The 26,765-nt window shown below is 41.7% G+C and overlaps 1 protein-coding gene across 1 annotated transcript in view; it reads left to right on the forward strand.

Moving 5' to 3' along the window:
• The first annotated feature begins 2,026 nt into the window (after positions 1-2,026).
• Positions 2,027-26,765, forward strand: part of sbf1 (SET binding factor 1) — a 62,102-nt gene continuing 37,363 nt past the window's right edge. Inside the window, exons 1-3 of the mRNA XM_053344136.1 lie at positions 2,027-2,211; positions 24,327-24,412; positions 26,554-26,691. Of these exons, the coding sequence (XP_053200111.1) occupies positions 2,157-2,211; positions 24,327-24,412; positions 26,554-26,691 (279 nt within the window). The 5' untranslated portion in view covers positions 2,027-2,156. The remainder of the gene's footprint in view (positions 2,212-24,326; positions 24,413-26,553; positions 26,692-26,765) is intronic.

A 26,765-nucleotide genomic window follows, 5' to 3' on the forward strand; every position in this document is an offset into this window, starting at 1 on the left:
ACACCTACACAAATAACAAATGCAGACATTTTCCACGTACTGGTAAAAAAAAAAGTTTCCTGTTTGAATAATAGTGAAAGTTGTGGTCTTTCAAACTTCTCAACTAATGGTAATATAAGGTAAGAAGATATCTGAAGACATAACTAGATTCCCAGACTGCTTGGAAGATAAAGAGATGACATATTTTATTTGTACATTGTGCCATGGATTGAAATTAAATCATTTTTAAGTGGAATAACAGTGAAAGTTATGGGCTGCATACTTTTGAACTCATGGAAATATAAGACGACAAGATAGCAAGACAGCTAGATGGAAAGCTAAGTAGCTAACTTTAGATAACTGGTTTCCCAGACTGCTTGGAAAGTAGATAGATACCATATTCCATTTGTATACTTTCCCAAGTTAAATAATAGTGAAAGATAGGGGTTTTCAGACTTTTGAACTTTTGGAAATATAAGATGAGAAGATACAGTAGCTACAAAGCTCGATGGTAAGCAAAGTAGCTAACGTTAGAAAACTGGATTCGCAGACTGTTTGGAAGGTAGAGAGACAACACATTTCATTCGTAATCTACTGTGCTATGAATTGAAATTATACTTTTTACTACACATTATGTCGCTTTACATTGTCCACTAGCAGTCCACACATGAACCTAAATAATGGAGCAGGGTGGAGCTAATGTTAGCTACCTAGCTTTCCATGTAGCTGCCGTGCATGAAGCAGAGGGTGTTACATCACTCTCTACAAACAAATAGTTTACAACAAAATGAACAAAAGTATAAGTGCTAAAATATATCTTTCCACCACAAAATGCCAAACAATCATACAAGACTTCAACCGCCTACAAAACAAACAATACAAACTGTGGGTTTAACACAATGGACAAACAGATCATTCATCCCATCTAGGATCATTTTCCTAAGCGAAGACGCCCCTCTGCATGTCAGGGGTTGTATGTCCATGTCATATATTTATTATTTTTTATATATTTATGTGAGTGTGTGTTTGCTCTACATGCCACTGCAGAAGAAACATCCTTCAGAGATAATCTATTGGGAGCCCATTGAGACTGTTGTAGTTTGTGGTAGGACTTTCAATGGCTTGGCCCTATGCACTGGACATTCCGACCACGGTGCCCCTCCCTGGGTGCACCACAGAAAGAAAAGGTTAAAATGGCCCCGCAACAAAGAGCAAAAGTCACTAAGTTCCCCCTTTAAGTTAAGGACTAATTGTCTAACCCAGCAGTTCCCCGTCTCGTGGTTGCCAAGGGGGTTGCAAGAAACAAGGGGAATTTGGAAGATAGGAACTGTTTAAAAAAAAACTTTTCTGCAACACAATTGAATTATTATCTCAAATTGTTGCTTTTATTTGTTTGCGAAATACTGGATAGTTTTGGTTATTTAAACAACAAACGTCCAATAAAACATGATAAGGAAACATCACTCTTTGCTTGAACTGCTTGCACACAATCTGTGACACGAGGTCGTGAGCAGACATTGCTTCACTTTAAAAGGTTTACAAGCCAAAAAGGCTGGAAAGCAAACAAAAACTGGTCAGGCTAACTAAATTCTGACACTTAATTTGCATCTTTGATGGATTTAAAAGGCACAACACTTCACTTGGGTGAAGTGACTGTCAGTTGCTAATGCACTACTGCAAAACAGTTTTCTCTGTGGAATAATAATACATATTCTTTAAACATTTACACTACACTCTCTAATGATAGTCTAATGCATAAAAAGCAATTATTGGCCCCCAGAGGGAATATTGCCCTTTAATCCCCATTTTAAAATCATGCAGTCCCACTGGTAGTCTCCAACATAGCCCTAGAATCGTCACCACCTTTCACCACTCACTGTTGCAACTTCATCGGGTTTATTATAGGTTTTGGTCAGACGTTTGGCCCCTGAGCTGGTTTGGCTCCTCACATGGGACATTCCTGCCGAGCGGCCCCTCCCTGGAAGTCTCTCACTGCGCAGACTCACGGCTCTCCGCTGTCAGGGCAAGGCAGACTGACAGTATGGCGGCGGGGTGCAGCTGGAAGGATGCTACTGTCGCCCGTGATGTATCTATCGCCGGCAGGACGTAAATGGACTATTGACGGCGAAAAGAGAAGAGGAATTAGCGAGAAAGGCCTGTCGCCGTGAGCTCCAAAGATGGCCAGGCTCGCCGACTACTTTGTAGTGGTCGGTTACGACCTCGACAAGCGAGGTGGGTGCTTCAGTTAGCCTGCTCTGCTAGCTGCAACGGCGTATTATTAGCTCCGGGTAAACAGGAGGCAGGGAGGGAGGCGGGGACAGGCCGGACCGCTGCTTATAGCTGGCCGACTGTAGCCGCTGTCATTGGGGAGTGGGCTTAACTGTAGGCCGGGGATGCGAAGGCCTCATGGGATTAGTGTACTTAAAAGCTAGCCTGTCAGCTGGTGTCCCGCATCTTTGGTGCCGGGCGGGGGGAAGGACACGTTGAAATGCTCAACTCCGCTACAACGTTTATCTCCAGCTATGTTTTTAGCACAGTTGCTCTGTTGCTTGTGTTGACACTAAACTTTATTTGCTAGGAGCTAACGTTAGCCGGGGCTGTGTTGGTCGGCTGTGCCCCTAAGACGGATTTATTCACCCGTTTTAAGGTTATCTTCCCCAGTTGTCTCTCAAAGAATTGGTGGTCATTGTGGACGCAGCTGTCGGCGTTGAAGGTGTCTTTTTTTCTTTTCTTTTTGTAAAGCAGAACTTGAGTGAGAAGTGTGCCGGGTAGCGGGGTGTCAGTGTTGTGGCTGCAGGGTCCTGAGCACTAACTTGGGACAGTCGCTGATTTCCGCTCGGGCTTGATTTAGAACGTGATTCTTAAGCTGGAAGTCGATCCTTGCATTGATTTATTTATTTATTTATTACCTATTCAGAGTTGCTGATTGTTTTTTCTTTGTCTGTGTTTTGTGTGGATTAACCCGAAATGGCTTTGCCCCTCCCTGAGCCCCCTCGGACCGGAGCCTTGTTCCCTTGTGTTGTTGGGACGGGGTTTGGACCGTTATCTGAGCCCCCACCACCACCACCCCCCACCCCCCTCCTTTCAGCCTGAGCCTTGGCCTAGATCTGTGCAGTATAATGGCCCGTTTAATCATGAAATATTCAACCCGCCTATCCGATGGAAGCATGCAGCTTGTAGCGTGGAGTCTTTTTATTCAGAGTGGATTTTTTTTCTTTGCTTATGATTTATTCAGAAGAGGCAAATTGTAACATGACAAGCCCTCTGTGGCTAAAAGCAGGCAGAGAACTGGCTTTTAACTTGGTGACTGGAGGAACCTACATCAGTTTTCTGACTGCATGAATGCACACATTGCATCTTGTATTTTCTCTCTCTTCTAAAGGGGGTAAATACAGGATGTTATAACGTGGACACTGCAAACACTGCAGAAACTCCCCTTCCTGTTCTACCCTGTCTGAATGCAACACAGCACAGAACAGGCCTGTAAAAAAGGAAAAAAAAAAAGCATCTGGGAAGCAGACATCAGAGCCACAGTGGCTTTAATGGATCAAGGCTCCCATGCCTGTAAAACCAAACACTTAAGGGTGATGATGATTGTTGGCGTCGCCCCGCTACTGCTGCCATGCTGTTTACAGTAACTTTACTCCATACTGAAGGCTCTGGGTTGAGGTTTTGTTGTGCTAAGCATCTCCAGCATCAGCTTAGCGTTTCCTTGCATCCTTATCAATATCTCCATTAGTATTTGATGCACTCATTAGCTCCCTAAGTACATCCACTGGAAGTGTGATCAATGCCTTTCTTTCAAATCCTTGCTTCAGAAACTGTCTTATCCTCTTTTAGTTTCTTCTGGTTCCTCACACATCATATCACCAAATCAGAGTGAGATGTGAATTTTGTAGTATTGAGTTAATTCTTCTTTAAAAGCTTCCTCACCAATCAATAAGCAATATCTAACCGAGTATCTATATGTTGTGTGTGTGTGTGGTTGCCCCAAGTGTATTGAACCATTTGTGCATGTGCACCACAGTTTTGGTTGCATTTTAAATGTTCCAGCTGTGCTGCCACCAGCAGCAAATGACTGTAAATAAAACATTTGGCTCCCGATCAAGAATGAACAGTCCTCGATCATAAGAATACCAGGAATTCTGCAGCACAGTGGAGTTTCCTCTAGAGTCTAAATATTTCATGCATCCTGTCTACGTGAGTGTGTGTGTTAGTGCGTGTTTGTATGTGTGTGTGAGCGAGCAGTTTCTGGTTGTCACTCAGTCAGTGGAATGTTTTGCAAGCGTGGGCACTGACAGGTTGTCAGGGGTGACATCATCGCAGTTCGTCTGCCTCTCTCCGAGGGCCATCGCCAGCAGGAAACCTCGGGGGGTGTTTCAAACTGTACTTCCTGGAGGCATAAAGTCTTTCACCTTTAAAAAAAATTAAAAATAATATGTAGGTTGAGCTCTGTCACTCAGGCGATGGTTCGGCTCGCTTAACGGATGCTAACCTGTAGGCGGAGCTTTGAATCTTCCTTTCATCCTCTCTGTTTGTCTCTTAAGGTGTCAGATTGCTCACATTGTGCTCAACCTAGATGCTCACTTCTGCAGAGCCAAGATGGCTGCCCGTGGGGCTTTGGAAGTGTCCACATTTGCCCGGGGTGTGGTCCCCGTCGCAAAGGGTCTCTCGAGAAACCCCACGCACAGCATGTCACTGTGTTTTGACAGCAGTTCCTCCACTGCGCCGAGGACCCAGCAACCAATTGGACAAGCAGTCCGGGGCCCAAACAGGAAACGGGAGAGCGACCCAAGGGAGACATGTGTTTAGAGCGAGAATCCAGATTGTCCCCCCTCTTGTGTGTATGTGTGTGCGCACGTCTGAAAACCAGGAAAGGGGCGTATATGTGTGTTTGTGTGTGCGTCTGTGAGAGGCGCTTCTCATTCAAGACAGTGAAGAGACACACATACACGCAGACGCTTGCATACAGGCTCTATTGTGGCTCTGTGTGTGTGCCTCCGGCGGTGCAGTTTGAGGGTGTTGGTCATCTCTGTGGTGGCCTAAACAGAATGCAGGATGGTTATTTTCAGGCAGGCTGGGGTGACAACTCTGGCAGGCAGATCCTCCACTGAAGAGCAGCCTCTTCTACACCCTGCGCCCACACACACAGACACACACACACACACACCAGGATCATTCATAACAAGTAACCGAATTGCAGTCATAAGCTGATAAATGTAATGTAGATGAGTAACCTGGCTTCTGTACTCAGGGTAGGATGTTACAGCAACCTGGATTAATCATGTAGAAATGCTGGTTTCTTAGCCACGTATAGAAGGCACAAGCATATACATGCACAACACAGACCGCAGGCAGGGAAAGGTGACACAATTACATGTGGCAATGCTCTCTGGTATTTAATGTAATGTATCCTCTAATCACCTGAGCAACCTGGTCGCTAAGCAGCACGTTAACACACTGACTGTGAGGCCAGCAAGGACGGGAGTTGTTGTTATTATCTTGCGGTGTTATCGTGCATTGTGACATCACTAACAATGCCAGATGACAAAAATGTGCCAGCCAAAAATAATCAATTGCTTTTACTATTGAAGTTTGCTATTATCACGATCTTGGTCTCATATGACACTCTCAATCAATATAATAGTAGTGTGCAGTGGTTTCAACTCTTAAACAAGAAACTTGCACGTTTATGAGAAGTCTGATTAGTGACTGATGGAAATAATTGTGACATTTTGAACTCTTGTGATCAAAGATGTTCTCCTCTTTCATAGCTGTAGCACCCCAAAAAACCACAGACTCACCTCTGTGCTTGTTCCTCCGAGGTAACATGACACACACTACTAAACACTACGAGACGTCCTCCAGTCCAGCCATGTTCTTGGAGCACGTGCATCTTTTTATAAATGCATCGCCACCTTTCACACACTGTCCTCGATGACATTGTCGGTGGATGAGATGAGGGGGGGGGGGGGGTTGATGATTGGCCCTAACAGCACTCCCATAATAAATCTCCACACAGCTCGCAGGGATTTGCTTCAACTGCCTGGATGACAGCAACAAGTACCTCACGTACTGTACCCATAAATCAGGCCTTCTGATGACTGACGCAGTGACGCACTGCGCTCGAGATAGATCTAACAGATTGAAGTGACAGCACATTTCTACTTATTTTATCGGTGGTTTTATTGTCTGTCTTTGTGGCTCCGCTGTTGCTGCCAGCTTTGTCGGCCTGACCGGGATTAGAGTTCATGAAGTGACGCTGATGCAGGTGTTCCAGCTGTTTTTGACATTTAGCAAACTCTGCTTTTTCTGGTGCTGGTGCTGAAAGCTCACATGATCAGATTTTTTTTATTTAAGTCACAATTTTTGCCAATTTCAGTGTATTTTACCCAAGTTATAGTTTTGCTGCTGCTTCTATTTTAGGTAACATCTTTGTATAAATGGAGCTGGGCATTTATCCAACTTCCCCAATTCCAGCTCGTTGACCTTTAACCTAATTTTAACTCTGTGGGTTTTAAAATGCATGCTTCTTGTTGCTAGGCGCTTGTTCTCACGCAGCTGTATCGACACATAGAGTGAAGATACTTCCTGACATTTTGATCCACTCTGAGTAGTTACAGGATGTACAATGTGATCAACCAGTGACCTGCTGAGCTGATGAGGCCTCATGTCATTGTTTATGTAGTTTCAAGATGACTAGACAAGACTATTCAAACAGTTGCTATGTGAGCTTCATGTTTCATTAAAGTATTGGTTTCATTGTTGTCTGACATCAGTGGCCGTGATCTTTATTACAGTAGAGATGGAGCACTTCCACTCTGTAATGCTGAAGTAAAACCTTAGTGTGTTGGTACAGTATGACTCAGTAAGGTAATCTGTACTGGAGATGAGACTTTTGCAATGAACAAAATATATTTGATTCAGACTTTTGTAGTTAGAATTGAGGTCTGGATGTGTGTTCGGCTGTCAAAGCTTTGACTAATTCATGTGGAGCTCGCAGGTGGGTTCAGCAGCATGAGTTTGAATGTGACCGAAAATCTGCATAAAGCTACAAAAAGCTCAGAGGGGGGAAATAGAAACCTCTCAGACTGAAAGCAAGATGAAGCGGGTGAGTGAGTGGAGGAGAGAGGAGGAGTGTGTGTGTGTGTGTGTGATGCTGCCAGCAGTGCCTGCCTGTGGGCAGCCACATCCTCCTCCATCGCTCCCGAGCTGGGCCTGCAGCCCTTTCAGGCCCTCCAGAAATAGCCCCCACAATCTGCCTTTCATAGGGGGGGGACAGAGTGACGCTGGGGCGCAGCGGTGGCTGTGGCGCACACTCATTCACTTCACTCACTGCTCGTGTGTGTGTGTTGGCGTGCGCCTGCTCGACCCGTCTGCCGCTCAGATGGCTCGGCTGCGTGTTTGCGGCCGCCTCTGTGTGTTTGCTGTGTTACCGTGGCAACGTGTACCCCCTTCCTGTGGCTTGCGGGTTGAGATGATGAACTCTTGTCGTATACTGACCAGCAGCCACAGATGTTTTTTTGCAAAGCGTTAACGATGCTAATATGAAGTTAGCTGCAGTAATATGCAAATATTGTTGGAGCTTTAAATTTGAAACAAAGCTTTATTTACCCCAGATTTAATTATTATTATTTTTATTTAAATGTATTAAGTGAGCATTTAGACCATCTTAGGATGCCCAAACGCTCCACTGCCACTTTAAGCTTTAACTTAATAAAGGCTAATAAAGCTTAATCATCATTATACAATGAGAAGAAGAAGAACAGTGAACTTATTTTGAGCTTCACACTGGACAGCTGTCAGTCTGTGTGGAAACCTCCATCACATCATTGTTGTGATGTTGCCCTTGTCCTCTGTGTGTGTGTGTGTGTGTGTGTGTGTGTGTGTGTGTGTGTGTATGTATTACAGCAGTCTGTCTGCTGTACTGAATGCTTGTTATTCATGAGGGAGACGGTTGCCCCAGGGCCCCAACGCTGCCCTCATTCCCTCATTCCCAACACAGATACAGAGGAGTGTGTGTGTGTGTGTGTGTGTGTGTGTGTGTGTGTGTGTGTGTGTGTGTGTGTGTGTGTGTGCTGGGGGTAGGGATGTAGATACATGCTTCCTCATGTATCTTTACATATACACACGGCAACTCCTGTTGACAGACACTTATTCTCCTGTCAGATGCTGTACAGTCAAATCATAATCCAAGGGTGGGCAACTATTTGTGTGTGTGTTTGTGTGTGTGTTGCTAAGTAAATGTGATCTACACCCCGGGGGGGACGACAATCTAAGATCTAACATGAATCCACTTTAGTGCTCAGACTCATTTTTAAACACTTATAGGCTGTTTTGTTAAAGTTTAAGACATCAAATATAGTCACCTGTATGACAGTGATTTGATGGTCACTTTTTGTGTGTGTGTGTGTGTGTGTGTGTGTGTGTGTGTGTGTGTGTGTGTGTGTGTGTGTGTGTGTGTGTGTGTGTGTGTGTGTGTGTGTGTGTGTTTGAGGGGGTGTCAGGGATGCCCTCCTCCTCCTCTGCCCTTTGATGGTTTTCCTGGAATTCCGAGAATTTTCTCGGTCCCCTTTCAGGACAAAGGCTGAGTCAGTGCTGCTCCCAGTGTACCCGCCGGGGCTCAAGGGAGCAATCGTTGAAATCCCCCCATGGAGTGATTTCCAGCGTGTCCGGAACAGTTTTGATTTGAAGATAGCGGGTCGTTAGGAGCATTCAGAACCACTCCAGCTCCGAGTGAAAAAATGCAGCCCTCTCATTCATTTGTGTGAGACCGGCCCAGCGATGTAGCAGGGGGAGTGGGGGGGGGGGGGGCAGAGGGCTGCACTGAGTAAAAAAAATGACAGGATTTTCTTGCAACAAAGTTGAACCTGACTCAACTTTGACCAGATGGCAACACGTCATCTTGTGCAAAGTGCTGCAGTGGCCTTTGAGGTATGTGTGACCCGCACATTCCTGGATTACATTGTAACATGATTGGCCCCATGAAAGATGGTTTCTATGTGATAACTGCTTTATGTTGTAGGAGTCTGCTGTATGAGGCTGCTTGGCCACGCAATAGCTACATCCTACTACCCGTTTTTATGGAGCTTTAGACTGTGCACAGATGGGAAAGGAACAGCTGCAGATGTGATATTAAATCTCCTTTTTTTAACAGGAGTAACAGTCGGATACCTGTAGCTAGAGCGGCATTACTGCAGTAATAAAGTCCTGTCACGCCCACCGCAGCTGATCAGCACTTGAAGGCTGAGTGAGCGCTTCAAGTGACGGACGTTAGTTATTCTCTCAGACTCGACATGAAGAATGAGCCGAATGCCGGCCAATATTTCTGCTGGAATAAATACTGGCTGTAAATAAGAGACTGTGACAGGAATAAATGCATTTGAAAAAGTTTACCGCACCGGTCTGCTAAATCCGTGGTTGTTTGTAGGTTTAATGTTGCTCAGCTAACGAGCGTCTTAAAGTCAGTTCATAGTGAATGTGTTAGACTCTAGTCAGATCTAAAAGTGTTTAGTTAGACCAGTTTAACCTGCAGGACTTTCTGAAGTCTGATGTTTTTTTCTGACATAGAGGAAATAACTTAATGAGTCCAAAGAGTCTTCTGATGTCTCTGCTGCAGAAACAGAATATGTCAAGCTGCCAAATATCACTTTAACAGATGATAAGAAGCTCCAAAAGACAAACAAGGAGTCATATACATTCTAACTGCTGGAGGAAACCATTTTTGGACTGCTTCTAAGAGTCTGGTAGAGTTTGTGTGAGTGTGTATCTATACTATAATATAAGCTATATTAACAATGGTATTTAAGGACCAATTATTACATAACATCTGAGGTTTAAACGATTGTTTCTTATGGTTGTTACTGCGACTGCTTGAATGGCTTTGTTTATTTGTGCAGTAAGGAAATCAATACCACAGCAGCTGTATCATATTGCTACAATGGAGTTACAGTCAGGTTACTTATAGTGTTATTTCACCAAGTCTGTGTTCTGTGCAGTCTCTTTTTTTCCCCCCACATTCATTCATATAGAGGTGTGACACAAGCTCTGCAGCGTAACGTTCTTGTTAGTGTTACTCAAGGTTGTCGTAAGGTTGTCTTCACTCTCGACTGGCTGCTACTTTCTCTTTAAATTCTACCATCAGCGTGACATTTCAGTCTAATTGTAATTTTAACATGCTCTTGTTGTCTGTGGTCGTTTTCCACTAATCGTCTCTGCTCCGGTTAAATAAATGCATCAACAACACTGGTTTTGGAAGATTAAGACTCATCTTTATTAAGATATCCACCAGGTCAAAGCTGTCCCCTTTTCACAAAGAAAAAGGAAATCTGCCTCCCAGACACCAACTGTGCTTTCTCGATAATCTCACGTGCAGCCTGCGATTGGTTTAAACATGCAGATGGAAAGACGCCCATTGGGTCCCGACCTGGTTTGACATATTGTATTGTATTTATGGGTGCTGCTCTCCCCTCCCCCAAAGAGAGCTCTTTCTTGTTGAAAGGTTATTGAGATTATTGTGTAAACACAGGATTTAGATGGCTCGTAGGCAGGGACAGATGACCGAAATGTGATATCATGCTGCTGGTAGCTTTTTGCTTGACTGCACCTCTTTGAACGTGGACATTTAACCCTGAACTCTTAAAAAATGATAAGAAGCTTCATTAGGGTTTGTACTGTGAGCAGAAGAAGTGAGCTCGGTCAGTAAATAAGGCTTGTTCCAAATAAATCAAATAACGATCTTGTCATCTCCGAATAAAGCTGTAACGAGCATCATCGTACATTTACTGTAAGCAGACGAGGTGAGCTAGGTTCGAAAATATGGATGCACCGTTCGTTCCGCTTTTTTCACCTCCGATACCGATATCTGAGGTTTAGTATCGGCCGATACAGAAACATTGCACTGTGTGGCACGTAACTCTCATCCAGCCAGTGTGCAGTTAGACTTAATAGTGACACGGGGGAAACGTCAGAGCTCCGGAAATCTGTTGTGAAACGTCAGAGCTTTTATCTTCTCTAATATGTGTTTGTACACTTTACCATGCAGTTCAGGTAGAGCTGCCTGTCTCGGACAAATATTTCTGGCTTACCGTGTCATACCGTGGATCCAGGTGGCTAATTAGCAGCGGTTGCCCATCCATAACAATGAAGTTCAGTATCCTCTCTGTGATTTCTGTTGCCTGCACACTATTAGGTGGAAATTTTTCACCTCTTTCCTTCATCTCCTTCAAAGTTAACTGCTTCATACCACCTCCTTTTTGTTTCTGGCTTTTTTTCTGAAATAAAGCTGTAACGTATATTTACTGTGAGCTTGGTTAATAAATAAGGCTTCAGTGGCAAAATAAGTTTCGAAACAGACCACGTAACGGTCCTGCCATTTCCAAATAAAGCATTTCCGAATTATTACGTTATGTATATTTATTGTAAGCAGATGAGGTTCGCTCGGTAAATAATGAACATTGACGTATATGTGCTGTGAGCAGAGGAAGTGCGCTTGGTCAATAAAGCTTTAATGGCAAAATAAATTTCGAAACGGTCCTGCCATTTCTGAATGATGCTGTTACGAAAATGTACGTAACAGAGAGATGTGTGTGAGGGACAAGAGCTGTCACTTTAACATATACATGTAGCCAGCATGTGTTGTATCTTTCATATCTCAACAGGGCTATATGAATAGAACATGAATAGATAGGAATCGGTCCTTAAAGGTTATTCAACCACAGATTCAGCCTAAACTCTGCTGTGTGCTTTAATAGTTTTACTGTTGTTCAGTCTAGTTCCTGTTTGGTTATGATGAGACATGCACATGTCTGTTTCTTGACTACTGGTCGCCCAAGTAACACAATGTCATTTCCGGGCCATGCGTTGAGGTTGATTAATGGTGTGGCAGCAGAAAGAGTTTGAGTTTAATTTGCAGCTGAAAACAATCTGAGACTAGACTATAGTTGCGCCAATAATAAAGGAAAGAAGAAGAGTGTTTGGTTGAAATGATTAGAGGGATTTAGTGTATTGCTGAAGGAAGAGTAGGGCCTGTGCTGCAGAAGATAAGTAGTGATTGAGTGCATTAGCTCATCGCTATCAGGTTTCCTGTTGCAGTATTCTGGGGTAGCACACGGAAGCCTTGTTTGTGTGTCGGTCTAAAGGAGCCACTTGTCTTAAGACCACACTTCCTGTCTTTCATTGTGTGTATTACAAAGTCTAATAGTATCTGAATCTTTCTCTGCTAATATCCGTCAGCAACAGTGTGACATGATCCGTTGTCTTTAGCTGTTTTACCATCAGTTTTTTTCCTCCTCTAGAACCACATGACTCAGCATCATCTGTGACAGCATGGTGTCAGTACGCAGGCCATGTGCCTTCCCCATCATGTGATTACTGTCCTCTGACAAGTCTGACATGCTGCCCACCATTTCTGTCACTCACCGATGTAACACCAGTCCTAAATGGCACATTTACTGGTCTCTATTGTGTATTGTCCATGTTGTGTCAGGTTAGTTTCAGGAGTTACAATCTCTCAGTTAGATAATGTTAATAATTTCAGTTTATCACCTTCATAGTTTTGGACCAAGACTTTAATATATGAATCAAGTAGCATGGGAAAAATAAGGTGTGCCAGATTTAGTAGAGTTCAGCTGTGTAATTTATTCCTATAATACTACCTTATTTACTTTTTCTAAGTATACTGAGCATCTTTAGTAATAGAAAAAGATTTTTGTTGTATTAAGTTATATCAGATTTTTTTAGGTTGCAGCTGGAGTGAGTGTATACTGGGCAACTGTCATTTAGGTAGATACAAACATAAGATCATACTCTTTATAGATGTTTTACATAAGTGTATTCATGCTCATCAAGCCATGTGTGTGATACTTTTGAACTTGTGACACCAGAAGGAGTCTGGAGGCGCAGATAGGTGTGTAATAAATGCCAAAGAGTGAAACGACTTGACACAATGAAGGATTTAAGGGGTTCTCCCCCAAGACAGGTTGATGTTATTTGACTATGAATTTTCACACAAGTTTGAACTTTTGGACTTAGAGATTAGAAAGAAAGAAAGTGAAACAAATGATCACTGATAAGGTGTAAGCAGCACCATGTCCAGAAGTTAATCCTCCATGAGAACAGGATAACAGTCGATTCATATTTTAAATTTAACTGAATATTGTTTCCAGAGCAGCAACAGTAAAGTTTATAACAGCAAAGTCACTATATAAACTTCATAATCTCACTGGAAACAAAAGTAAGATGTCAGAGGGACTGTAGAGGGGCTGGTTTGTCTCAGCCTGTAACAAAGTGTACAAGAATAAGTTAGTTTTAATACAAGTTACAAGATAAGCTAAACAGCTATGCTACATACAGACAACTTTCATTTTAGCTTGTTTGGAACAATTTGTTATTAGCCTTACCAGCACACTGCGGTTGTGTAAAACATACTAGGAGACTGCTGACAAAGCCAATCAATATAATGCGTTTGTGTATATATATATATATATATATATATATATATATTTATGCTTATTTGAACAGCTGGTTTCATTAAATACAGTTTGGCTTTCTACTCGTGAAGGTTTTATTACACTTCTAGTCACGAGTGCACTTGTCAACTGGAGTAAAACCACTGTGGCCTCTCTGCTGCTCCCCGTGTGTGTGTGTGTGTGTGAGAGAGAGAGACACAGGGAGCAGAATTGCTTGTCTGCTCTTTAATTGTGTTCTGTTAATATAAATCAATGACTTTAAACCATTAGATACTAGTTCTGGATTCTTGGAACTGTTGATGAATTGTTGTGGCTGACGAACAGTAACACACTAACACATAAACCAAGTGTGAACACCTCACTGTAGTTCTCTAGTGTTTTTCCATTTCCTGTGCATTGTATAGTACTTCCTCCTGCCAATTTATTCCTGGGGTTGACATAATGTAATTGATGTCAAAAATACACTGGCTGAGTGGCAGTTAGCAAGCTTGTTAGCCCGTCGAAAGAAAGCTCACACAGTAAATAAATAAAAGTGAATGTAACCTTTTTAAATGCTGGTATTCTTGCTCAGATAATGTTATTTGAATTCATGTGGTTATTATTTTGCTATGCTCACCACAATTATTGCTGATGATTTTTAGCCTTACTGTCTCTCCATCTTTGGATTTGATCACCTGTGTTTAGAGCTGGTGGTTTTCCTTCACACACCAGCACAAGTGAAAATGACTGATTTTGCTATTCATGACCAGGCCACGGTCTGTCTGTTTTCTGTCTGGAAGTAGAACTGTCGAGTGTATAAAACCCGCAGTGAGTGGAAAGTAGATGGCCAGTGTTGTGTGAGCGTTGGCAGGTTCCCTTCCTCACTCTATTCAACCAGTTTGGCGGCTCAGACTAAAGCAAGAGAACGCTTTTACAGGCGGCCACCTGTAGCTGTGGAGGCCGAACGAGGAAAAGAGGAGAAGTAAAACTTGCGTTATTAATCATCAGTCTGTGACATTTTGATAGGAGTTAGATCTGAAGCAGCCGAACACGTTAAATAGAGTCTAGTGTAGTCTAGTCTAGTCTAGAGACTGTCCTTTCTCCGAGGCCGTTTCCTCTCCTGGAAGGCTTTTTTGTTTCGGGTTCGGGGAGGTGGAGAAGAAGGGAGCATTAGTTTTTCGCAGGAAGGATGTGAGTTTGCTGAAGAGCTTTTGCACAAAGAAAAAAAAGAGAAAAAAAAAGTCCCACATTGTCTCCAGGGCAACGGCGGTTGCCAGATGGAGAGGGTGTTTTTTTTTTTTTGTTGTTTTTTTTCTCAGCCTCTATTTGGCTCCTAAATGGCAGCTTTGCTCAGCTTGTCGCTTTTTGAACATGCGTTGGCTCATTTAATTACGTAGGATTATCAACTGCGACACGCCAGATTCAGCCTGAAAACGTCAACTGTTATTTATTGTTCGGTGACATAAAACCATATCGCGTTGGGTTTGACCCCACGGGTGGCCCTCGCCCCTCGGCCCTCTGCCTGTTGCCTCTGCGCTGCTTTTAATCAGATTGAGTCATATAACTCGACAAGACTGACCCACACATGTGTGAATAAGAAAGTGCATGAATGAGTGGCTGTGTATTCATGTGTAAACAAATGTGTGTATGTGTGTGTGTATGTGTGTGTGTGTGTGTGTGTGTGTGTGTGTGTGTGTGTGTGTGTGTGTGTGTTTGTAATAGCATACTGGGTGGACAGCAGAGAGATGTCTTCAGAGGATACTATGAGAGGGTGTGGAGCCTAAATATGATGATGTCATCATGTAGTTTCGTATGTTTTCTTTACCCACAAGACTTGTAAATGACCTCAGAGATGTTATCTTAGTTCACCTCATGCACACTCTAATCACTTGAATCAGCTGATTTTGTAATGATATACAGACATTATTAGGATCAATATACATAAGCACATTTTGTTGCAGTATTATGTTACCAATGGAAGTTTTCATCATTAAAATGTCGTAAACTTTGTGGATTAAACTTCCAGACTCAACATTCTGAGCTCGCTTTAGACCAGACCAGTCTTGCTCACACACACACACACACACACACACACACACACACTCACTCATAAAAACACACACACACACACACGCACACAAATAAACATGCACACACAGAAGGGCTCAAAGCTCTTTTGTCCCGACTGCTGCAGTCGCCGTGGAAACCGCCCGATGTCGTGTCACCGTGGTTTTGGAAGGCTGCAAAACGAGAAGCTGCAATCTGGGTTTAAGCACCGAGAGCATGACACACACCAACACACACACACACACACATACAGAATGAGACCGAGCCACACACTCGTTTCAACTCTTGACTGCCACCGTTCAGCGATCACATGACCAGTCGCTCTCCTTCCATCTTGTGTGAGCATCACCGTTTTGTAGTGATGTGTGTGTGAAACGTCATCGCCAGCGCTTGACAGACACACACATAACCGCACTATGTGTGAACCACACTTCCTCCCCTGCTCCCACTTCTCTTCCTGCTTCTCTCTTTTTTCCTCCCGTTTGAAGTGTTGGTAACCTTTATTTGACCAGGTTATGTCAGGATGTTGTTTCAGAGACATTCAGACTGTCTGACTGGTTGTGGCATGAAGCTCTGATTGAATGATTGAATGATTGAATGATTGATTCCTTTTAATGTGATCTGTTTTCTTATTTAACTAAAATCTGAATAAAATCAGAATGACTAAATTGAACGGCTACATAGAATAAATAGTTTCTTTCTTTGAACTCATTTCTTGTAAGCAAACACGAGAAACATTGGAATTGGAGCAGTCCTCTGTGTAACACAATGGACTCATAGTTCAAGTCAAGTCAGTGTTATTTTTACAGCTTAATGTCATGAATCACAACTTTACCTCAAGGGGTGTACAGCATTATCTTTAAACCTTTGGCTTTGCTTCAGTTATTCTATTCATTTATTAGGAGAACTAATGGCGTATAATTGTTTATTAGATTATTCTTAAACAAACAAGTGTGTAAAGAATAACTAACAGCTTTCTGTTGAAGTTATTTAACCAATGCTAACTGTCTGCTGGCTAACGCAACCTCACCATAGAGAGAAAACCAGGTTATGGCAGTAAGATGCTACCAGTTGTTGGGGCAAAGTTAATATCACTTTCATAAAAAAGAGCCGTCACTTTACTTACGATGAATCACATCACATAACAACAAAATAAAGTTACACCCAATTCAGCTCTGTCACTCTAAATTGATGTTTTTTATTACAGTAAGAGCATAATAAGAAAAGAGTCAAAATAACTGCGTGGTAATGAAACAAGCATTCAGTTTCAGTATTTTCAGGCAGCAGGAAGTGTTCAAACTTTTCAAAGTAAACTCAAAACCATAATTTTTTAATTGTATTTTTATTTAACTTGTGTCAATAAAACTTTGTTTTATGTTTTATTGTTACTATAAAAGTTTTATTACTACTGTCACACCACTACTACTACAACTACTATTACTACTGTTATGGTTTATTGTTACTGTCATTCTATATTTTTATTTTCTTAATGAAGTTTTTAGTCAGGCTTTCATTCTCTTTCTCATATCTCATAAATGTTTTATTTGCTCTTGCGTGCATTCGTCTTAAATTGTTCTTCATTTATTCAGCCTGTCATTCAACTTTGAACTACATTAACCTTGAATGAAAGCTGCTATAGAAATAAAGCTTGATGAATTGGTTGATATTTATATAGCTGAAGTTAAAAAGTAAATGGAAAGCATCATATTTACATTGACCCCAAACTATAACCTTTTGTTTCCCTCATAGAGCAGTTTGAGTTGTAGTCAAAGTTAATGAGTTTGGTCGGTAAAGCAGGAAGCGTGGGGGCCTGATTTGACTGCTGCACAGTCAGAGTTGAGTGGATGAAAAGCCTGTTCACAGTCTGCACACTGACACAGTCACTGTACCAACTGAATGCACTGACTGTCAGCTGCTGATTGTGTGAACACACAGCTGCTGTTACTCTTCTTCCAATCCATCAATCCATGAAGTGGAGAAAATAACTCCCTTTTTTCAGGTGTTTGTTATGATTTCTGAGGCAGGGTGAGATGTTTAGTGTCTGATTGAGTTTCTATCATTCATTGTTTATCTATACATTTTTGTTCCTAAGCATGCTCACACAGGCTGTCCAGGAGAATGTAGATTCAAGGCTTTATGTTGAAGGAGGAAGTCATTCAAATCAGGAAGAGGATGCAAAGACAATATAGACCAGAGGTGTATATGATGGAAAGATCTAGATGTAGAGATAATGATCTATATGTTGCACAAAAGGAAAGTCTCCCAGTAATACGTGGGTGAGGTCAGAGGTCAAAGGTGTTCAATCAGCTGTGTAAACAGTAGAAATGGAGCATTCACATTGCAAAATCTACCAGCTCTGCACAGTTGCACGTATGTGACTGAACATCGAGAGATCAGAAGTCAGTGTGAACGTGGTAAACCTACTGTTGCCCTTACACAACACCCACGTCTGATATCAGGCAGTCACATCCTCACTCCACTCTACTCCACCTCGTTCCAAATCACTCTCACACCGCAGACTGCTACAGTCTTTGGAAATAGCTGTCTTACATCAGCAGCCGCTTTTGTTACGCAGTCACGCATGCAGACACGCTCACTACTACCTCAAAACTGCTGCACTGTTTGCTGAGCCTAAACTTTTTCCCCACCTGCTACACACACTCACGCACACACACACACACACACACACACCCACACACACACACACCCACTTGGATTTTTGCCTAGTCTATTTGCAGATTTAACCCGACCTGCATGACAGTGGCTAAAAGTATAACTACCTGACTCATTTTAAAGCTAAGAGGTGTATAATTTGTTTTGCACTTTTGCCATTTTTGATCAAAATCAGGAGCGGGCTCAACAGCAGCGAAAGTGTTTAATAGTGATTTATGTGCAGCCTCATGGGCGAGTGAAAGACAAACAGCAGGAATGGTATAATAGTTTAAAGTGGAGCTCCGGTCGTACTGTGTGAGTGGACTAGATAGTGATCTGTGTCACTACTTTGTAATGCAGATATACACACAGTCTGCTTACAGTTACTCAACTGGATCTGGCTGAAAGCATGGGGCTTGACACGGATGAGAGCCGTATCACGTCTATTGCGTGTTTATCGGCCTGTCTTTAGAGGTAATTACACAGGACTTGATTAAAAACACAGTTCGCAATCCCATTTTTGTGCAATCACATTGTTATTATGCGATAGCGTATCATTTGCGGTACAGATATCAGTGGGATTTCCATTCATCGTCCACTGCAATTATGCAACTGTTCAGGTGCTGCACGGGAAATTCAGCTTATCTCTTTAAATGTGATGTTTCAGAATTCGCCTACAAGTAATTAAAGTGTTAGTTTAAACAGTTTCACAAAAGCTGTATCACTGTATTCCCATCAGTCGTGTATGAACTGCACATTCAGTACTTTTCCTTTTTCTTTTACTCAGCATGGGTGGGATTGTTATATTCACAGACCGTACCAGGCACATAACTACTAAATTCAGAATGAATGTCGTGTTCTCGGAGCCTCACAGGTTTTATCATGAGTAAATAGACATAGCATCATTCAGACTTACCTGCGTGTTATCAGAAAGAACTTATTGAAATATTGTAAGTGAAGTTGACCTAAAGCCATGTGACAGACAATACGGCACATTTATCCTCTCACAGGTTTTGTCACATTTATATAACCGTCATCTGTGTTTGGTGCGGGACCCGCCAGCGTTCACTAGCAAACTACCGGTCTGTCAAGCCACACGCAACAGTGTTTCTACTGGTAGCTGGAAAGAATTAGATTTAATAACGGGTAGTTTGATCCAAACAGTGCGAATAGCCAAAGATACATTCCAGCCACGCTAATAAAACCCACCAAGCATGACAGTTCATATCTAAATACAAAGTTAGTTAGAGCTGCTTTTTTTCCCTCCTATATGGATTCTTATACAACTTATACCTGTGTTTTCTTTTTAAAATGTCTATAATATGTCCCCCCTTTAAGACAGAAGCTCTGCAGTGACCCCTGTGTTAACCCCGCTCACATAGTTTCACCTTATCTGTCTGTTGGAATCGGAGCTTTCGTCACAAGGGATGGCATTGGATTTGAAGAATTTTATCTGTCTTGTGTTTTTATCTGATGTATATATGAGATAGCCTCTTCACTTTTCAATACGCAATTCAGTTGAAGTTCACAGCTCTTATCACCTGAGCAACTTATCTCACCAGATGTGAGATATTATGCAAGTTGGAGTTTCAGAGAATTCCCTTATTTCAAAAATGAGCTTCTGAATGCACCTCCTGTACAAACGCTGTTCAAAGGCTGGATCGTGTCCAAGGTAAACATTTGCATCATAGTTGCGTAGTTTGATTTTTGCATCACCCCGGATGTCCGAGGTCGTGCCGGTCTGGGTGCAGGCAGGTCGTACGGAGTCATGAGGTCAGCTTTCTTTCACTTTTTTGTGGCCTACAGGTTTTTAATTAGATCATTTTATGAACCGGCTAGTTTAAAACTGGCAGCTGGCTCCAAAATAGCATGAGGAATATTCTCACACTGCTGGTAAAGATGTCAAGCCACGCTCTTTTAAAGTCATTTATGACAGCTCAGCGACCGTTTGAGACTTTGTGGGAGCAGTCAGGACTCCTTAAAAACAAGAAGTCAACATTATATCACTCTCTGCAACTGCAAGTAAAGCAGAAGTTTTTATTTTTATGAGCAGTCACAGGTTGAATGTGTTGAGACGGTGTTGATCTGCCTGAATGAAATGATTCTTGCTGCTTTTGCCTGAACTTCTATGCCAAATCTGATTCAGTTAGCATTAAGATACCGCCATCATAATGTACTGTAGTGTAACAGTCTATATCAAGAAGGTATTTATGTGTAACTTTGGCTTAGAGATGCTCCATGCCTCTGGTGTGCTGTGTATTCATACAGAAGCCGGTCTGTATATAATGGAAAATGCTGAGAAAAGACTTCATTCTTATCAGTTCATTAATGGAGGCGGATGTACAGTTGCTGCTTTGCTGACAAACTCATTGTGTGTGTATTGAGTCAGACTCTTGACTGTCCATTAGTGCTATGAAAAAAGAGTCAATCAGAACGTTCTTGGAAGTGTTTAATTATTTTCAGCCCAATCTAACTGGAGTAGAAATGGAAAGATCTTTCTATTTCTCTCTTATCAAATATCGGAAAGCTGCAGCAGTTGAAATGTCCATTTCTTTTGGCCGTGTCACAGTCAGTCACCGTCTCGCTACATGCCCTCTCATTTCTCACAGTAATTGGTGGCTTTGTGAAGCCTTTATGTCTTGTTTACATTCCGTACATTCCTGTTGTATACATGCACATGCTCCTTCATCATCGTATAAGGCTGAAAATGAGAGTCTTGTGATGATGGGTCGTGTCTTGAGTGTAGCATACCTCAGGAAAGAACTGGGTTTAGTCTGTGTGGATGGAAAGAAACGACACAGTGAGAGTCTAAGTTTGTGTGTGTGTGTGTGTGTGAGAGAGAGAGAGAGTGTGGTGTGTGTGTGGTTCTTAGGCCAGCGTGTCACTCTAAACACTCATTTTCTGGCTCATTCATTCACTCCTCCTTCAGCTACAGGATGTCCTGCTTTAACTGGCTGACTAATCCTCACTCTGCTTAACTATTGGCTGATATCTGTGTGTGTGTGTGTGTGTGTGTGTGTGTGTGTGTGTGTGTGTGTGTGTGTGTGTGTGTGTGTGTGTGTGTGTGTGTGCGTGTGCATGCTCGCGTGTATCTGACACACCTACAGCTCGTCACACACACAGTTACAGAACATAACACGAGGCATCAGAGTGTGTCTGAAGTGACACAAAGTCCCAGCATGCATCAGCTCCAGTGTACGGTACCTGATGACTCATGAAGGTGCACAAAGGGGGGTTTACATACTTCCTCCTGTATGAATTACTATAAAACATAACTTAGTAATGTATATGACTCTACTGATGAATGAACATCTATGACTGTCCGCATTTTGTAACCACACACACACACACACACACACACACACACACACACACACACACACACACACACAGTTGTGGTACGTGCAGAGTGTAACAGACAGAAACTACGTGGACATTTCTTTTATTCTCTGACATTGGTGGTCCATTTCAACACACACACACACACACATAAAATAAATAATGACTCAGTAAAAACGGGAACTGTCATGAATCTGCAATGAGGAAACACCCCAAGTAGAATAAAAATTAAGATAAAAGAAGTAGTAAAGTAAAGTAAAACACAATAAAAGATTAGTCAAATGTAATAAATGGATAAGAAAATAAAGGCACTATAATATAAAGCTTAATAAAGATAAGAAGAAAATAAAACAATGAAACAGAAAAAGAGGAAATGAGATGGAGTAAAAACAGGTATAAAAGGAAATAAAACAGGGTAAAATACAAAATAAAAGACAAATGAATAGATAAATAAAATAAAGTTTTATGCTGGTTTTATACCAAACGTTTCCACACACAGCTCACACACTGATACTGATGTAGTCTGTACTTTATCCAGTTATGATGAGAGTCATTTCTTCTGCTTTTAAACTGCAGCAGGTAAAAGCAGCTTAGTGTCAGTGTAACATTAGAGCACACAGTTTGAGCAAAGCATAGAGCAGCAGCACAGCTTTAATCCCTTATTTCACAGCTGTTAGCAGACACATGTTTGGCTCATTTAGTTAATAAGTCTTTAGTCTTTTTAAGGCTTGCTCTGTGGATGTTTGATTTCAGGTTACATGTGCATATTTACTTTAGTCACGCGGATCCACGTACACACACCGTTTGTTTGAAGCAGCTGAAGGAAAAGTCGAGGGAGCGTTTGTTTTGATGCAGAGGATCTCCCCATGACATAAAAGCAGGCAGAATAAACACTCTAAATTATGATTTATGTGACGCTGACTCATGTTGAACCTCACATTTTAGACCGCTGCTCATCTCATATTTCATCTCCAAACAAAAAAAAAAAAAAAAAAAAGAATGAACCTCTCATCTTTGAACAGCAGTCCCACGAGCATCCACATATCGTTACTTTCGCAAGGGAGAGGGGACGACTTTAGCGTTTCCCTGTGTGTTTTGGGAGCTGGCCTACTTTCTGTTTGTGTATTGTGTTCTGTGATTCCCTCCCTCAGCGAGACCCCCAGTCCCAAAACATTCAGGTTCAAGTCTTAAACGCCTGTGATAAACCTTCTTTATTTAACTGCTGGATGATATTTCATTCTGTGCTGGGGTTTTTTTTTATGCTTATTCTTTTGTATCAGGGAGGATAAAGTGTATTCTCTGTGCGAATGAATGCTGCCATTAAGCGGCCCCTGCCTGGAACTAAAGTGAAAGACAGGGCTTCTGGTGGTTACATAAGTCGGGCCTTTGTTGGTGTCATTGTGCCGCCGTGATGAGCCAGGCCCCGGCCAACAGTGGAAACGGCCTCATTAAGCAGCAGGGCTCTATGATTTCCCTGTCGTGGAAAACACAGATGGAATCGTTGTGTTTGTTAATAAAAGTGGAATCAACTGTACGCTGAGTATTATGGAATTTGCCAAAATGTGGATGCAATTTATGATAATCAGGGTTTTCCTTACTTAGGGGAAGCACCATAGCATATTTTCCATTTACCAGCCCAATGAAAAAAGTCATGAAAGCAGTAAGAGTATTGATGAACTGGATTGATAAAAGTTTAGATAAGATCAAGATAAATCTGTGCAGCTGTTGGATTCATTTAAATCTCTTCAATATAAGTGTAATTTTACCACTGCTATTTTGTGATGATCATTATTTTTGACTTTTTATTTATAGTTCTTCATGCTGATGTCTGACTGTATCTATTGAAGCACTTTCTTTAATTCCATTTACAAATCCATTGATATATATTCATGTATGATTACGTTTTTAATACCTTCTAATTGAATTCAGAAAAAGGTAAATGGAAAACAGAATTTGGGAAAAAGTAAACGTAATCCGGAAAAAATGTAAATGTGTCATTGGGCTCTAAACCAGCAGCAAACTAGCATTTTAAGACACTTTTTTTTAATGTTTAACTTCTTCAAGCTGATGTCTGACTGTTCTCTATTGAAGCACTTTCTTTATTTCCATTTACAAATTCATTGATATTCATTTAATTCAATGTACAATCACATTCCGAATACCTTCTCATTGAATTGTTGTCATTTACACACACTTTCTGATGACCAAAAATGTGCTTAAATCAGAAAACACAGAATACAGAAAAGGGAAAACAGAATTTGGGGAAAAAGTAAATGCAGTCTGGAAAAAATTCAAATGTGTCAAATTAGCTTTAACACATCTCACTGTTTACTGGGAAGAAAATGACCTGCTCTAGCTTTTTTTTTTTTAAAGGAACTACTAGTAACTTTTTAAAGGAACTTTGTCATCACTGAAAATGAGTTTTTCTTTGTCATCATCCGGTCATATCTACAGATGTTCCAGCACTATATTTAGTGTAGTAGTGTATTCTCTTCCTAGGTTATAAGACACATGTTCACATTGCCATTCATAGTAAATAAAACTGAAATGACATCATATTCAAATGTAATGGAGGTTCTAAGAGTCTATAAACCAGTGTGTCAGATCAGCAGCAGGCAAACAGTTAGTGTTCAATTGAATGTGATTATTTGAGTTTAGAGTTTATTTATGTGCAAATCCACAAGTGATAAGAGTAATGAAATTAGTCATGTGTGCTGATTCGATTTTAAGAAATTTATTAGAAACAAACAGACTGACCTCTGTGTGTGTGTGTGTGTGTGTGTGTGTGTGTGTGTGTGTGTGTGTGTGTGTGTGTGTGTGTGTGTGTGTGTGTCTCTACAGTGGATGGCGAAGGTCAGGGTCGCATTCTCCAGCGGTTTCCTGAGAAAGACTGGGAGGACAGCCCGTTCCCACAAGGCGTAGAGCTGGTAAGTCAAAACTTAAAAAAAAAAAAAGACGTGTTCCTGTTCGGCTCAGCGGCTACGACAGGACACAGAAACCCCCCCTCCCGTCCCCCGACCCCTGACCCCCGTCACACGCAGGGTTTCCCAGACCAGTAGAACTCTTTAAGGGGTTTTTACACAGAACAGAGCTGAGCTGAGAGTCTGGAGTGATTGGCTGTCATTTGTGTTGGTGCTGCTCTCTGTGTTGGAGTTACAGTGTGGGTGGGGCTCAGCTACTACTACTACACACACACACACACACACACACACACACACACACACACACACCACACTGGACACAGTGAAAGTATAGTTTTACTCAAGACGATGACAACTTGATGACAGATCACAAGTGGTGGCGTCCTCACGATTCGATTCGCTTCCCATTCACCTGTCAACGATCTGATTGGATTCAAAGTCAAAGTATTACAAAGTTACTGCATGACTAATGAATAGGAACTCCCTCTTTTTATTTAGAAAGTGCTTTAAAAATCCAAATTTCAACATTCAACATAGATTCAAGATTCAGAATGAAATGAGTCAACGCTTAAAACAAAGTTATTAACAGTTATCATGCCTAAAAGCCAATACACACGATTAGCTAATAAAACATATTAAAAACAGCATCAGTTCAGAGTATAAAAATGTTAAACATAAATGTCTTCACATTCAAATAAGTATAACCAATATACATGATATAGTTACCTCACAGTTAATAACTAACATGTAGTAAATCAATTAGTGACTTTTGTGAATTACTGCAGTCTATTTTCCACACCTTCATCAACAACCGTAGTAGAAAAGTGATATTTCATCCTTCCCCCCCCCCGTCACACAGCCACAGCCAGCTGATGAAGCTAATAGTGTATTGTAATGAACAAAGGTGTGTGTACGTAGGCTTTATCTCACTTTGCCACACATCATAAACCGTGGCACATTCTTGTAAACTGGAAGCTATTTGCTGAGCCGGCAGCCCCCTCCTCTCTGTTAGCAGCCATACCTGCAGTCAGTGAGGGAGGGACTGATAGACACTGATGTTATTATAAAATGATTAGTCATAAAAAAAACAAAAAACAATTCTCAAGTAATGAAAAAGAAGTAGAATGAGTATTAATAAGATAAAGTTACAGCTAAGTCTATCAGTCAAAGCTCAGATATCCTGCAGTCCTTTCATTTCATTTCAAGGCAGCTTTCTGTGTGGTGAAACTTGGTCGTCTGTGTTTGTTGTAGATTCTGTTCACACCCTCCAGACCTAAATTATTTTTAGATATAAGAAAACATGTTTTTACTGAACCAGTCATTGTGAAAACCTTTGTTTTTTTTGGTTTCTGGCCCAATTTAACCCTCATATGAAACAGAGTGAATCACAAGGCTGTCTGTGAAGTTTCTAGAAGAACCAGAGTGGAAGGTCTGGTGCGTTCTCAGACAGTTGAGTGAATTAAAGAGAATAAAATGATATATCTTTAATCGGCCGAAAAAAAAAAAAGCGTATCGACTCTCCGAACAAGACATGAAACACACTCAACTAAAATAGCTTCATAAACAGTTTCGGTATAAATTGACTTAAGATAAAAGCAGCCAGTAAACGGCATGTGTAACATGTTTACACACACCAGTCACACACCGACTTCAGACCATTTAGTCAGCGAAGCAGCTTTATGAATTGTGACTGGAACATAATAAAACTGTGCAAATATTGACTCTGTGTCGTTTGCTCACCTGAATCAAACGCACGTTAACACTCCACGTTTCAGCCGCTATAATGTGTATAATATCTCATCTAATCATATAAGTGAGTAAAAGCTGTGTTGTTGTCATATTGTTATTATCAGATGGAAAGTTTTCAAGACAGGTTTTATAGCGTAAATGACAGCCAAGCCCTTTCTGAGTCACTGTGTGTGTGTGTGTGTGTGTGTGTGTGTGTGTGTGTGTGTGTGTGTGTGTGTGTGTGTGTGTGTGTGTGTGTGTGTGTGTGTGTGTGTGTGTGTGTGTGTGTGTGTGTGTGTGTGTGTGTGTGTGTGTCACCCAGCTTGGTATGCACCCTCATTTTTTTCCTCTCTTTTATTTGTTTTTGTTCTTTCCCATCACCATCTGATGCCTCTTCCTCCTCCTCCCTCCCTCTCTAGTTCTGCCAGCCCAATGGTTGGCAGCTGGTTCCCGAGCGACAGCCCGCCTCCTTCTTCGTAGCGGTTTTGACTGACATCAACTCGGAGCGTCACTACAGTGCCTGCTTCACCTTCTGGGAGGGTCTGGACAACTCGCAGGTGAGGTTAACCCCATCAGCTGTTCACCCGGTCGGCGGGAGCAGCAGCGATGACATCATCCCCTCACCGGTTTC

This window comes from Scomber japonicus, chromosome 23 (genome assembly GCF_027409825.1).
Source record: "Scomber japonicus isolate fScoJap1 chromosome 23, fScoJap1.pri, whole genome shotgun sequence".
Lineage (NCBI taxonomy): Eukaryota > Metazoa > Chordata > Actinopteri > Scombriformes > Scombridae > Scomber > Scomber japonicus.